The sequence below is a fragment of the Cherax quadricarinatus genome, chromosome 19 (genome assembly GCF_038502225.1).
Source record: "Cherax quadricarinatus isolate ZL_2023a chromosome 19, ASM3850222v1, whole genome shotgun sequence".
In the NCBI taxonomy this organism is placed as follows: Eukaryota; Metazoa; Arthropoda; class Malacostraca; order Decapoda; family Parastacidae; genus Cherax; species Cherax quadricarinatus.
The window spans coordinates 6,690,003-6,702,957 of NC_091310.1; the positions used below are offsets into that span (position 1 = coordinate 6,690,003).

Below are 12,955 nucleotides of genomic sequence, written 5' to 3' on the forward strand. Positions count from 1 at the left end.
CACCCGGTCATTTTGGGTCAACTTCCCGCCGCTGTATCTCGGTAAGTACTGATCAGAATTTTTTTTTTGTTTTATTACCTTCACAAAAATATGGGGTTTTTGACGTACTAGTACTCATAAATTCTAGCGGCCTCAAATCTAGTGGGAGAAAGCTGGTAGGCCTTCATATGAAAGAATGGGTATATGTGGTCAGTGTGCACAGTCTAAAAAAAATCCTGCAGCACACAGTGCATAATGAGAAAAAAAAAACTTTGACCATTTTTTTTTAATAAATAAGCGACTTTGCAGTGTATTTTCGTATGGTATTTATTGTTGTATTCTAGTTTTCTTGGTCTCATTTTATAGAATGGAAGACATATTACAGAAATTGAGATGATTTTGACTGGTTTTACAATGAAAGGTGCCTTGAAATTGAGCTCAAAGTAGCAGAAATGTTCGATTTTTACCAAACTTCAAAAGTAAACAAATTGTGCCAAGCGTGCAATACACGTCAACTGGTGAGTCTAATATTCTTTTACAAGTGCACCAATAATATTTATACCATTTTTTACACTAATGCAGTAGTCTGCATAACAATAAATCTTATATTTTTGTGAGAATAAAAATTCAAAGTGGAAAGCAAAAGAATATAAGAGGGGCCTTGAGACGTGACTAATGACTAGAGGAAATGTCATTTTAGTGCCAGGAATGTCTTTCTTGTTTATTCTGGACCCTATTCGGAAATTGGCATCTTTTGAAATTTGTGTGAAATTGGCAAAATTGCTAAATTCTGACCACTGTACTGGATAGTTGAATTTATAAATGGGTGGTTTCTTGCACCCATTCGATAGAAAAAAATGGAGTTCTAGCGAAATATTCATGTTTTTTGTCGACTAGTACAGTGAAATTGGCCAAAAATGGGGCTCAAAGTGGGCAAAATCGCCGATGCGTAAACATCGCCGAGACCGCTAACTTTGCGAGAGCATAATTCCGTAAGTTTTCTATCAAATTTCAAACTTTTGGTGTCTTTATGATCGGGAAAAGATTCTCTATCTTTTCATAAGAGAAAATAATTTTTTTTTTTTTTTAAATTTGGCTGACCCTGAGAACGAGTTTCGGAGAGGGCCTATCGACCCTCAAAGGGTTAATTCTGTAAGAAAAAATAATTTTTTTTTTCAAAATTTCTTGGACACTGGAGCACCACTTCAGATTTTGGCCTTGGACCCTGAAGGGGTTAATATTTTTGGGTGTCTGGAACGGATTAATTTTATTTCCATAATTTCTTATGGGGAAAATGGTTTCGCCATTCGGCAATTTCGACATTCGGCAGATTCTCTGGAACGGATTAATCACGAAACTCAGGGGTCCACTGTATGACATATCCCTCCAAACTGCCAATATCCCAAACCTCTCCTTAAAAGTTCAGACATTGTACTTCCCATTTTCTGTACTCAAGTCCGGCTAAATAAAAAAAACGGTTTCCCTGAATCCCTTCACTAAATATTACCCAGCTCAACTCCAACAGCTCGTCAGGTCCTAAAAACCATTTATCTCCATTCGCTCCTATCTAATACGCTCATACGCTTGCTGGAAGTCCAAGCCCCTCCCCCACAAAACCTCCTTTACCCCCATCCTCCAACCTTTTCGAAGATGACCCCTACCCTGCTTTCCTTCCCCTACAGATTTATATGCTCTCCATCTCATTCTACTTTGATCCTTTCTTCTTTCAACAAACAAGCCGTATCCCACAGAGGCAGGGTGGCCCAAAAAGAAAAACAAAAGTTTCTCTTTTCAAATTTAGTAATTTATACAAGAGAAGGGGTTACTAGCCCCTTGCTCCCAGCATTTTAGTCGCCTCTTACAACACGCATGGCTTACAGAGGAAGAATTCTGTTCCACTTCCCCATGGAGATAAGAGGAAATAAACAAGAACAAGAACTACAAAGAAAATAGCAGAAAACCCAGAGGGGCGTGTATACAGCAGGGCCCCACTTATACGGCGGGTTAGGTTCCAGGCTACCGCCGTAAAGCGGAAACCGCCGTAAAGTGGAACACCCTTTTTTTCCACTTATAAATGCATACAAACACTAGATAACAAGTTTACACTAACATATATTAAGTTAGCAATAGAACCAGGCTTCAAAAAAACAATAAAAAAGTACAATACACACATAGTGCACTCATTACTTACCTTAAAATATTTATAGTCTTAATCTAGGGTGAGACAAGTAGTATTTATTGTAAGAAATCAAGTGTGGTATGTATGGTAATCAGCCAGGCTACCTTACCAGGCCACCCCACCCACACATACTATTCTATGATATTTAAGCATCCCAGAGCGATAAAATGTATATACAGTTCGCTCATTACTTACCTTAAAATATAGGGTGAGATGAGTAGTATTTATTGTAAAAAATCAAGTGTGGTATGTATGGTAGTCAGCCGGGCTACCATACCAGGCCAACCCACCCACACATATATTCTATGATATTTAAGCATCCCAGAGCGATAAAATGTATATACAGTTCACTCATTACTTACCTTAAAATATTTGTAGTCTTAATGTAGGGTCAGGAGTAAGTAAATGAGATAAAACGAATAAATGAGAGAGAGAAAGAATGAGTACATGAGAGGGGACAGGCGCAGAGTTATGTAAACAAACCAGGCAAACGTAAGTTTTGTAAACAAACGATGTGTACACGTCTGGTTTGTGTACAAGTTACATTGTGTACAGGTTGTCTCTACATTGATACGGTAGAATTAATAAAGAAGAACACTCCCATTCTCATGTAACATCATTTTGAGAAGAAATGAAGCTCTGAGTGAAGGCAATGGAAATAAGTCACTCTGACTTTTTTGGGTTATCCTAGGTTCTCTACACACATGTTGTTATGTATGATAATCTATGTAACTGTATTTGTGTATACCTGAATAAACTTACTTACATACATACGAAAGGAATAATTTTCTACAGTTACCCCCAGTAACACATTTTCTCTTATGTTAGATTAGAGAAAATGTTATTCTTGCCGTCACTTGTACAAGTTATGTGGCTCCCACATCTTATATTTATGTTTATTTATTCTATTGTGGGGTGTATTTATCATCTTTTTATGTTATGTATCGTGTTTATTATATAATTTTGAAAAAAATATCATGGATGGATTAATGAAAATGTGTATATTAACGTAATATACGACATTTAATGAGACTCGGTGAGTATTGTTATTATTATTATTATTATCATTTCTAATATGGCGTCACTTGTGCAAGTCGTCTGCTACCACATCTCACATTTATGTTTATTTATTCTACTGTGGGGTGTATTTATCTTATTTATATATTATGCATCGTGTTTATTATATAATTTTGAAAAAATATCATAGATGGATTAATGAAAATGTGTATATTAACGTAATATACGACATTTAAATGACTCGATGATTATTATTATCATTACTAATATGACGTCTGGAGACATAAGACACTTACCAATTTTAATGTGTACCTGCATGCCAGCACAGTATGTAAGTTTATTTAGGTACAGGTATACATAAGTATAATTATCAGAGTATATAAAATATGAAATAACTTTTAAAAACATTTGAAATTTTGGAGTTTCCAGACAAAATGGAGAGACTTAGTGCTTACTGAGCTCATGGAGAGTGTAAACAAACAGGGTGGGGCACGGTGACCGTATTAGAAAGTCAGGTGGGGGGAGCCGTATAGCGAGTTTTGGTCATAATTTGAAATGTCCGTATTAGCGGAACGCCGTAAAGTGAAACGCCATAAAGCGGGGCCTTCCTGTATATGTGCTTTTATATGTATGTGTAGTGTGACCTAAGTTCAAGTAGAAGTAGCAAGACATACCTGAAATCTTGCATGTTTATGAGACAGAAAAAAAGGACACTAGCAATCAATCCTACCATCATGTAAAACAATTACAGGCTTTTGTTTTACACTCACTTGGCAGGACGGTAGTACTGTACCTCCCTGGGCGGTTGCTGTCTACCAACCTATTACCTAGGTCTACTTAGATCCATTCTCTCTAAATGACCAAACCACCTCAACAACCCCTCTTCAGCCCTCAAATTTCATTCTTTTGGTGTCATTACCACTGGGAAAAGATTCTCTATCATTTCATAAGAGAAAATCATTTTTTTTTTTTTCAAAAATTTTTCAAGCCCAAGAGACATGTCAGGATTTAGGGTTGCGACAGTCAAAGGGTTAATGAATACTTTTCACGAAGCCTTACTAGTTCCCTGGTACATGCCTGTTGAGCAAGGGTGCTTCCTGAAGATATTTCTGGTATAACATTACGTTGCGCCATCTTCCATTTTACATAAGGGAGATTAAAATCGCCAAGGAGTAAAATATTTGGCGTGGGATTCTCTAGCCAATCCACATAACTATCTTCCTTAGCTGAACCTTAAACTCCAATATAAACCTTCCGCTCAAACTTCTAGACAGCTACAACAGAACACACGAGCATAACACAAGGCACAAAACACTTATTGACATCCCTTGTGTCCATCTCACACTAAGCAAAAATGCAATGCACATAAAGGGCCCGAAGATCTGCAACTCTTTGCCTGAACCAGCAAGAGGTCCCCTGCCCACAAATTAATTTAAGACTATGCTTAAAAATCATCTCATCTCTCATGCTCTGCAAATCCCATGCTATGCTAATCTCTAACCAAATTTGAAGCAACTCTAACAAATATTTTATTATCCTTTATCTATTAAACCATTATTACAAGTCAAAAATGTATGTTTGTACCATAAATTAGAGAGTAAAATATTGAATATTTGAAATTTACCACTCTTTACCTGTCTAGACTTAAGTAGGCTTTATGTATTAGGTTAAGTCTACTTGAAATGCCTCAGCATGATAGTGGCTTTCTTTGTAAAAAACAAAGTATGAATTGTAAACACACACTGCAACCTTTGCAAAGAAATAAACTTTTGTTTTGTCTTGTCTTTTGTTTTAATGTCTAGGAGATTTTAACATACATTTTACCTCTGCATAGTCAGCAACAAAGAAAATAACAGTAAGAGACATTAATACACATCTTACCTTTGTATATTCAATAAAAAAGAAAGTAACAGTAAGAGACACTAAGACACATCTTACCTCCGTATAGTCAGCAACAAAGAAAGAAGTCACAGCATCGTATTTGGTAAAATGCGAAGGAAAAAGCTTAATCCAGGTGTCGTCACCGTAGAAGTGAATGCGCTTGCCAGCGTCTACCCACCGTCTGATCAAGTTATCCTCACTCAGCTCGCTCGCACCAAAGTTCTCAATGATGTCCATGAAGCCTGGAATGCTACCTGTCACCAAAGACTAACAAAAACAATGTTAGCAACTTACATTAACTTAACCCTGGACTGCTACTTATCACTAGACTAACAAAAACAATATTATCAACTTTATTTAACTTAACCCTGGTATGGAGTAACTTGCAGTGTGAACAGACTGACTGATGCTGTAGTGGCCAGGCTTAGGCTTGGTTACAAGTACTTCTGGCAGTTTGGCAGACACAGATAAGAAGATCAAAACATGTAAAATATGTGACCAGACCCATGGTCACCATCTAGAACACTATGTGCTTTATTGTCTATTTGATGAGGAATACAAAGATAAACAGTATAATAACCTATGTGATATGTTAAGGTATCCTACTAATGAAAATAATATACCAGACATAATAAGCAAATTATAGGTAGTAGGCTGGTAGACAGCAACCGCCCAGGGAGGTACTATCGTCCTGCCAAGTGAGTGTTAAACGAAAGCCTGTCATTGTTTTACATGATGATAAGATTGCTGGTGTCCTTTTTTCTGTTTCATAAACATGCAAGATTTCAGGTACATCTTGCTACTTCTACTTACACTTAGGTCACACTACACATACATGTACAAGCATATACAGTGGACCCCCGGTTAACGATATTTTTTCACTCCATAAGTGTGTTCAGGTGCCAGTACTGACCGAATTTGTTCCCATAAGGAATATTGTGAAGTAGATTAGTCCATTTCAAACCCCCAAACATACACGTACAAACGCACTTACATAAATACACTTACATAATTGGTCGCATTCGGAGGTAATCGTTATGCGGGGGTCCACTGTATATACACACCCCTCTGGGTTTTCTTCTATTTTCTTTCTAGTTCTTGTTCTTGTTTATTTCCTCTTATCTCCATGGGGAAGTGGAACAGAATTCTTCCTCCATAAGCCATGCGTGTTGTAAGAGGCGACTAAAATGCCAGGAGCAAGGGGCTAGTAACCCTTTCTCCTGTATATATTACTAAATGTAAAAGGAGAAACTTTCGTTTTTCCTTCTGGGCCACCCTGCCTCGATGGGATACAGCCGATGTGTTGAAAGAAGAAAGAATAAGCAAATTTCATTAACTTAGCTTGCAACAGAAAAGTCATGAGTAGATATAAATCCAGACATACTCCTGTTAACCCCTTTTGGGGCCTAGTTCCTAGGCCTTTCATGCATCCATATCCTCTTGCACTACCATCCACAGGATGGATATGGGGTTGACAATAAATTAGCCGTTTCGGCAACAAATCTTAATCTGCCCTAGAAAGCTGCTTGTTATTAAAGACTAACAAAATAATGTTAACAAGGAAAATTAACTTAACTCTGGAATGTTGCCTGTCACTAGAGACTAAATAAGGAAGAAGATGAGTTGTTGTTATTTAATACTACTTTCAAGAATGTAGATGAGGAGTGGCTGTTACCCTAATAGTTATTTAGTATACAATGGAACCTCGAGTTCCAAACTTAATACGTTCCAGAAGGCTGTTTGAGTGCCGATACCAAACGAATTTATTCCCATAATGAATAATGCAAACTAGATTAGTCCGTTTCAGACCCCCAAAACTACACTTACAAAAGCACTTACAAAATTACACTTACATAACTGTTCGAATTGGGAGCTGGTTGAAACTCGAGGTACCACTGTATTATTATCAAGAAGGATGATGAGTTGATGTTACCTTAATTCTGGGGAGAGTGACAGTCGGGGAGGCTGTATGCAGCACATAGCCATGTGCATCACCCTGGCTTAGTAAGCCATGAAGGTGTGGCATTAGCGGCTGAGGAGTAGACACCAGGTGATCACTTCTCAGAGCATCAATAACAACAATCACTGTCTTGCTCACTAACACTGTTGAAGCATCTTGATCTCTGCTGAATAAGAGAAATATTAGTGTTCATGAACACTGCTGAACCAACTTGATCTCTGCTGAACAAGAGAGATATTAGTGTTCATGAACACTGCTGAACCAACTTGATCTCTGCTGAACAAGAGAGATATTAGTGTTCATGAACACTGCTGAACCATCTTGATCTCTGCTGAACAAGAGAGATATTAGTGTTCATGAACACTGCTGAACCATCTTGATCTCTGCTGAACAAGAGAGATATTAGTGTTCATGAACACTGCTGAACCATCTTGATCTCTGCTGAACAAGAGAGATATTAGAGTTCATGAACACTGCTGAACCATCTTGATCTCTGCTGAACAAGAGAGATATTAGTGTTCACTAACTGATGAACCATCTTGATCTCTGCTGAACAGGAGAGATATTAATGTTCATGAACACTGCTGAACCATCTTGATCTCTGCTGAACAAGAGATATTAGTGTTCACTAACTGCTGAACCATCTTGATCTCTGCTGAACAAGAGAGATATTAGTGTTCACTAACTGATGAACCATCTTGATCTCTGCTGAACAGGAGAGATATTAGTGTTCATTAACTGCTGAACCATCTTGGTCTCCGCTAAACAAGAGATACACTGGAACCCTAGATTTCATACTTAATCCATTCTTGATGGCCATTTTAAATCTAAAAAGTGCAAAAACCAAAGCAATATTTCCCATAAAAAATAATGTAAAAACAATTAATCCATTTCAAGACACCCAAAAATATTAACATAAAATACATTTTATAACCCTTTCAGGGTTTCCAACGTACTAGTATGGCTTACGCACCAGGGTTATTGATGTACTAGAACGCCTAAATTCTAGCGCCTTCAAATCTAGTGAGAGAAAGCTAGTAGGCCTACAAATGAGAGAATGGGTCTATGCGGTCAGTGTGCACAGTATAAAAAAAAATCCTGCAGCACACAGTGCATAACAAGAAAAAAAAACTCCAACCATGTTTTTGGTTTAAAACAGCGACTTTGCAGTGTATTTTCGTATGGTACTTATGATTGTATTCTAGTTTTCCTGGTCTCATTTTATAAAATGGAAGACATATTACAGAAATCGAGATGATTTTGATTGGTTTCACAATAAAAAGTACCTTGAAATTGAGCTGAAAGTAGCAGAAATGTTTGATTTTTACCAAATTTCAAAAGTAAACAAATCATGCCAAGCGTCCAATACACGTCAACTAGTGAGTCTAATAAATAACAAAAAAGGCACAATACCGTGACTGGAACAATACACAAATAACCCGCACATAAAAGAGAGAAGTTTACGACGACGTTTCGGTCCGACTTGGACCATTGACAAAGTCACACCGAAACGTCGTCGTAAGCTTCTCTCTTTTATGTGCGGGTTATTTGTGTAGTGAGTCTAATATTCTTTCACAAGTGCACTGATATTATTTATACCATTTCTACACCATTTCTTCACTAATGCAGTAGTCTGCATAACAGTAAATCTTCTATTTTTTGTGAGAATAAAAATTCAAAGTGGAAAGCAAAAGAGATGTAAGAGGGGCCTGGAGACGTGACTAATGAACAGAGAAAATGTTATTTTAGTGCCAGGAATGTCTGTCTTGCTTATTCTGAACCCTATTTGGAAATTGGCATCTTCTGAAATTTGTGAGAAATTTGCAAAATTGCCAATTTCTGACCACTTTACTGGATACTTGAAATTGGTAAATGGGTGGTTTCTTGTACTCATTCGATAGAAAAAATGGATTTCTAGTGAAACAGATACGATTTTTGTTGACTAGCACACTGAAATTGGCCGAAAACAGGGCTCAAAGTAGGCGAAATCGCCGGTGCGTCAATATCGTTGAGACCGCTAACTTCGCAAGAGCATAATTCTGTAAGTTTTCCATCAAATTTCATACTATTGGTGTCATTATGATCGGGAAAAGATTCTCTATCATTTCATAAGAAAAAATCATTTTTTTTTCCCCAAAAAATTTTCAACCCTGAGAACGAGTTTAGGAGAGGGCCTCTCGACCCTGAAAGGGTTAAAGAATAAGTATAGTTTTACATACAGAAAAGAATGAAAAATAAATATATAAAGCATTAATGAAATGGATAAATGAACATTTAATATCACTTTTACCTTTAATGAAGGCTCTTGTTGGTATATTGAGGGAGGAGAGCTTATTGTTTGGAGACAGGACAAAATACTTAAATATGAGGATATAGTTTTGGAGTGGTTGGTGCTATTATTTAATAATTGTATGGAAGAGAGTAAAGTACCTAGGGATTGGCAGAGAGCATGCATAGTTCCTTTGTATAAAGGGAAAGGAGACAAAAGAGAGTGCAAAAATTATAGGGGGATAAGTCTGTTGAGTATACCTGGTAAAGTGTATGGTAGAGTTATTATTGAAAGAATTAAGAGTAAGACGGAAAATAGGATAGCAGATGAACAAAGAGGCTTTAGGAAAGGTAGGGGGTGTGTGGACCAGGAGTTTACAGTGAAACATATAAGTGAACAGTATTTAGATAAGGTTAAAGAGGTTTTTGTGGCATTTATGAATTTGGAAAAGGCGTATGACAGGGTAGATAGGGGGGCAATGTGGCAGATGTTGCAGGTGTATGGTGTAAGAGGTAGGTTACTGAAAGCAGTGAAGAGTTTTTACGAGGATAGTGAGGCTCAAGTTAGAGTATGTAGGAAAGAGGGAGATTATTTCCCAGTAAAAGTAGGCCTTAGACAGGGATGTGTGATGTCACCGTGGTTGTTTAATATATTCATAGATGGGGTAGTAAGAGAAGTAAATGCGAGGGTCTTGGCAAGAGGCGTGGAGTTAAAAGATAAAGAATCACACATAAAGTGGAAGTTGTCACAGTTGCTCTTTGCTGATGACACTGTGCTCTTGGGAGATTCTGAAGAGAAGTTGCAGAGGTTGGTGGATGAATTTGGTAGAGTATGTAAAAGAAGAAAATTAAAAGTGAATACAGGAAAGTGTAAGGTTATGAGGATAACAAAAAGATTAGGTGATGAGAGATTGGATATCAGATTGGAGGGAGAGAGTATGGAGGAGGTGAATGTATTCAGATATTTGGGAGTGGACGTGTCAGCGGATGGGTCTATGAAAGATGAGGTGAATCATAGAATTGATGAGGGGAAAAGGGTGAGCGGTGCACTTAGGAGTCTGTGGAGAAAAAGAACTTTGTCCTTGGAGGTAAAGAGGGAAATGTATGAGAGTATAGTTTTACCAACGCTCTTATATGGGTGTGAAGCATGGGTGACGAATGTTGCAGCGAGGAGAAGGCTGGAGGCAGTGGAGATGTCATGTCTGAGGGCAATGTGTGGTGTGAATATAATGCAGAGAATTCGTAGTTTGGAAGTTAGGAGGAGGTGCGGGATTGCCAAAACTGTTGTCCAGAGGGCTGAGGAAGGGTTGTTGAGGTGGTTCGGACATGTAGAGAGAATGGAGCGAAACAGAATGACTTCAAGAGTGTATCAGTCTGTAGTGGAAGGAAGGCGGGACAGGGGTTGGCCTAGGAAAGGTTGGAGGGAGGGGGGTAAAGGAGGTTTTGTGTGCGAGGGGCTTGGACTTCCAGCGGGCATGTTTGAGCGTGTTTGATAGGAGTAAATGGAGACAAATGGTTTTTAATACTTGATGTGCTGTTGGAGTGTGGGCAAAGTAACATTTATGAAGGGATTCAGGGAAACTGGCAGGCCGGACTTGAGTCCTGGAGATGGGAAGTACAGTGCATGCACTCTGAAGGAGAGGTGTTAATGTTACAGTTTAAAAAACTGTAAAGAACCCTTCTGGCAAGACAGTTATGGAGTGAATGATGGTGCTAATAAAAAAATCAACTCTATGGCTTATTTATCTATCACAATTCATCTAACATGACATAATAAACAAAATTAATAACCTAGAAACATGATATATACTCTAGAATGAATAAAATAAGTCATTACATATGTGACTAATGGTGCTGGTGTTGATGATGTTGTTAGGTTTATCAGGGCCACTGACAGCATATGCCGTACACAGTGGTGGTGGTGATGGCAGCAGCAGCCACCACCACTAAACACACTGCTAGTCACACTGAAATACTACTAATCACACCACTAGTCACACTGAAATAATGTACATAATTTATAAATAAGAAATATTGTATAAAAACATAATAGAGAATATAAAGAAATAAAGTGGTTATTGTGGAGAATGTAAAGAAATTAAGTGGTTATTGAGATGCTGGCAGAGGTTTAGGTTGATGGAAGATACACAGGGCAGCATATGTTGCCAGTGGCCCTATATACCTCCAACAACACTGGAAGAGTTAGTTTCATGTTGTTTTTTTCTATCACTTAATCACTCAACTTACTTGCTACACTGTTAATGCTACACTTTATCGCTGGCTGGAGCTATAGCCTTTATCGACTCCCACTGCTTTAGTATCATGCATATCATAGAATCACTGAAGAAGGCACATTCTCCCCTCTCTTTCAGCCCTTTACCAAAGGGCTGGCACTAGGAACTTTCTTTGGGCCCATGGTGGCTTATTTTGCAGTCACAATCAATAAACAAGCACAAAAATTGCGAAATGTTTCAGATGAATGCTCACTCAAGCAGTGACAGAGCCAGACTGACGGCGTTCCCCAGGCGGGCGGACGCATATGCTACATGCAATTCCAAGGACAAGGTCCGAAATTCAAAGCAAAATTTCGCACAAAAAAGCATCTGAAATCCGAAATGTCCAATATCTGGTGCGTGCAAAATCCAGGGTTCCACTGTATTAGCATTCATAAACACTACTGAACCATCTTGATCTCTGCTGAACAGGAGAGATATTAGTGTTCATGAACACTGCTGAACCATCTTGATCTCTGCTGAACAAGAGAGATACAGTGGAACCCAGAGTTTTGACCACCCTGAGTATTGGCCACTTCGAGTTTCGACCACTTTTTTTGGCTAAATTTTGTACTGAGTTTTGTTCATTGCCCTGTGTTTGTTTATCCTTAACCCTTTCAGGGTTTGCGACATACTAGTACGGCTTACGCACCAGGGTTATTGACATACTAGAACACCTAAATTCTAGCGCCTTCAAATCTAGAGAGAGGAAGCTGGTAGGCATACATATGAAAGAATGGGTCTGTGGTCAGTGTGCACAGTATAAAAAAAATCCTGCAGCACACAGTGCGTAGTGAGAAAAAAAAACTGACCGTGTTTTTGGATTAAAACAGCAATTTTGCACTGTATTTTTGTATGGTATTTATGGTTGTATTCTAGTTTTCCTGGTCTCATTTTATAGAATGGAAGAAATATTATAGAAATTGAGATGATTTTGATTGGTTTCACAATGAAAAGTACCTTGAAATTGAGCTCCAATTAGCAGAAATGTTCGATTTTTACCAAAGTTCAAAAGTAAACAAGTCATGCCAAGCGTCCACTACACGTCAACTGGTGATTCTAATATCCTTTCACAAGTGCAATGATATTATTTATACCATTTCTACACTAATGAAATAGTCTGCATAACAGTATATCTTCTATTATTTGTAAAAATAAAAATTCAAAGTGGAAAGAAAAAAGAAATATAAGAGGGGCCTGGGGACGTGACTAACGAACAGAGAACTTGTCTTGTTTATTCTGGACCCTATTTGGAAATTGGCATTTGAAATTTGTGTGAAATTGGCAAAATTGGCAATTTCTAACCACTTTATTAGATAGTTGAAATTGGTAAATAGGTGGTTTCTTGTACTCATTCGATAGAAAAAATGGAGTTCTAGTGAAATAAATCTTATTTTT

The 12,955-nt window shown here is 37.9% G+C and overlaps 1 protein-coding gene across 1 annotated transcript in view; it reads right to left on the reverse strand.

The window, feature by feature from the left end:
• The window catches only part of PIG-G (phosphatidylinositol glycan anchor biosynthesis class G), a gene marked incomplete at its 3' end in the record, with an annotated part of 258,420 nt that overhangs the window by 153,026 nt on the left and 92,439 nt on the right, over positions 1–12,955 (reverse strand). Inside the window, 2 exon segments of the mRNA XM_070086539.1 lie at positions 5,114–5,323; positions 6,990–7,179. Of these exon segments, the coding sequence (XP_069942640.1) occupies positions 5,114–5,323; positions 6,990–7,179 (400 nt within the window).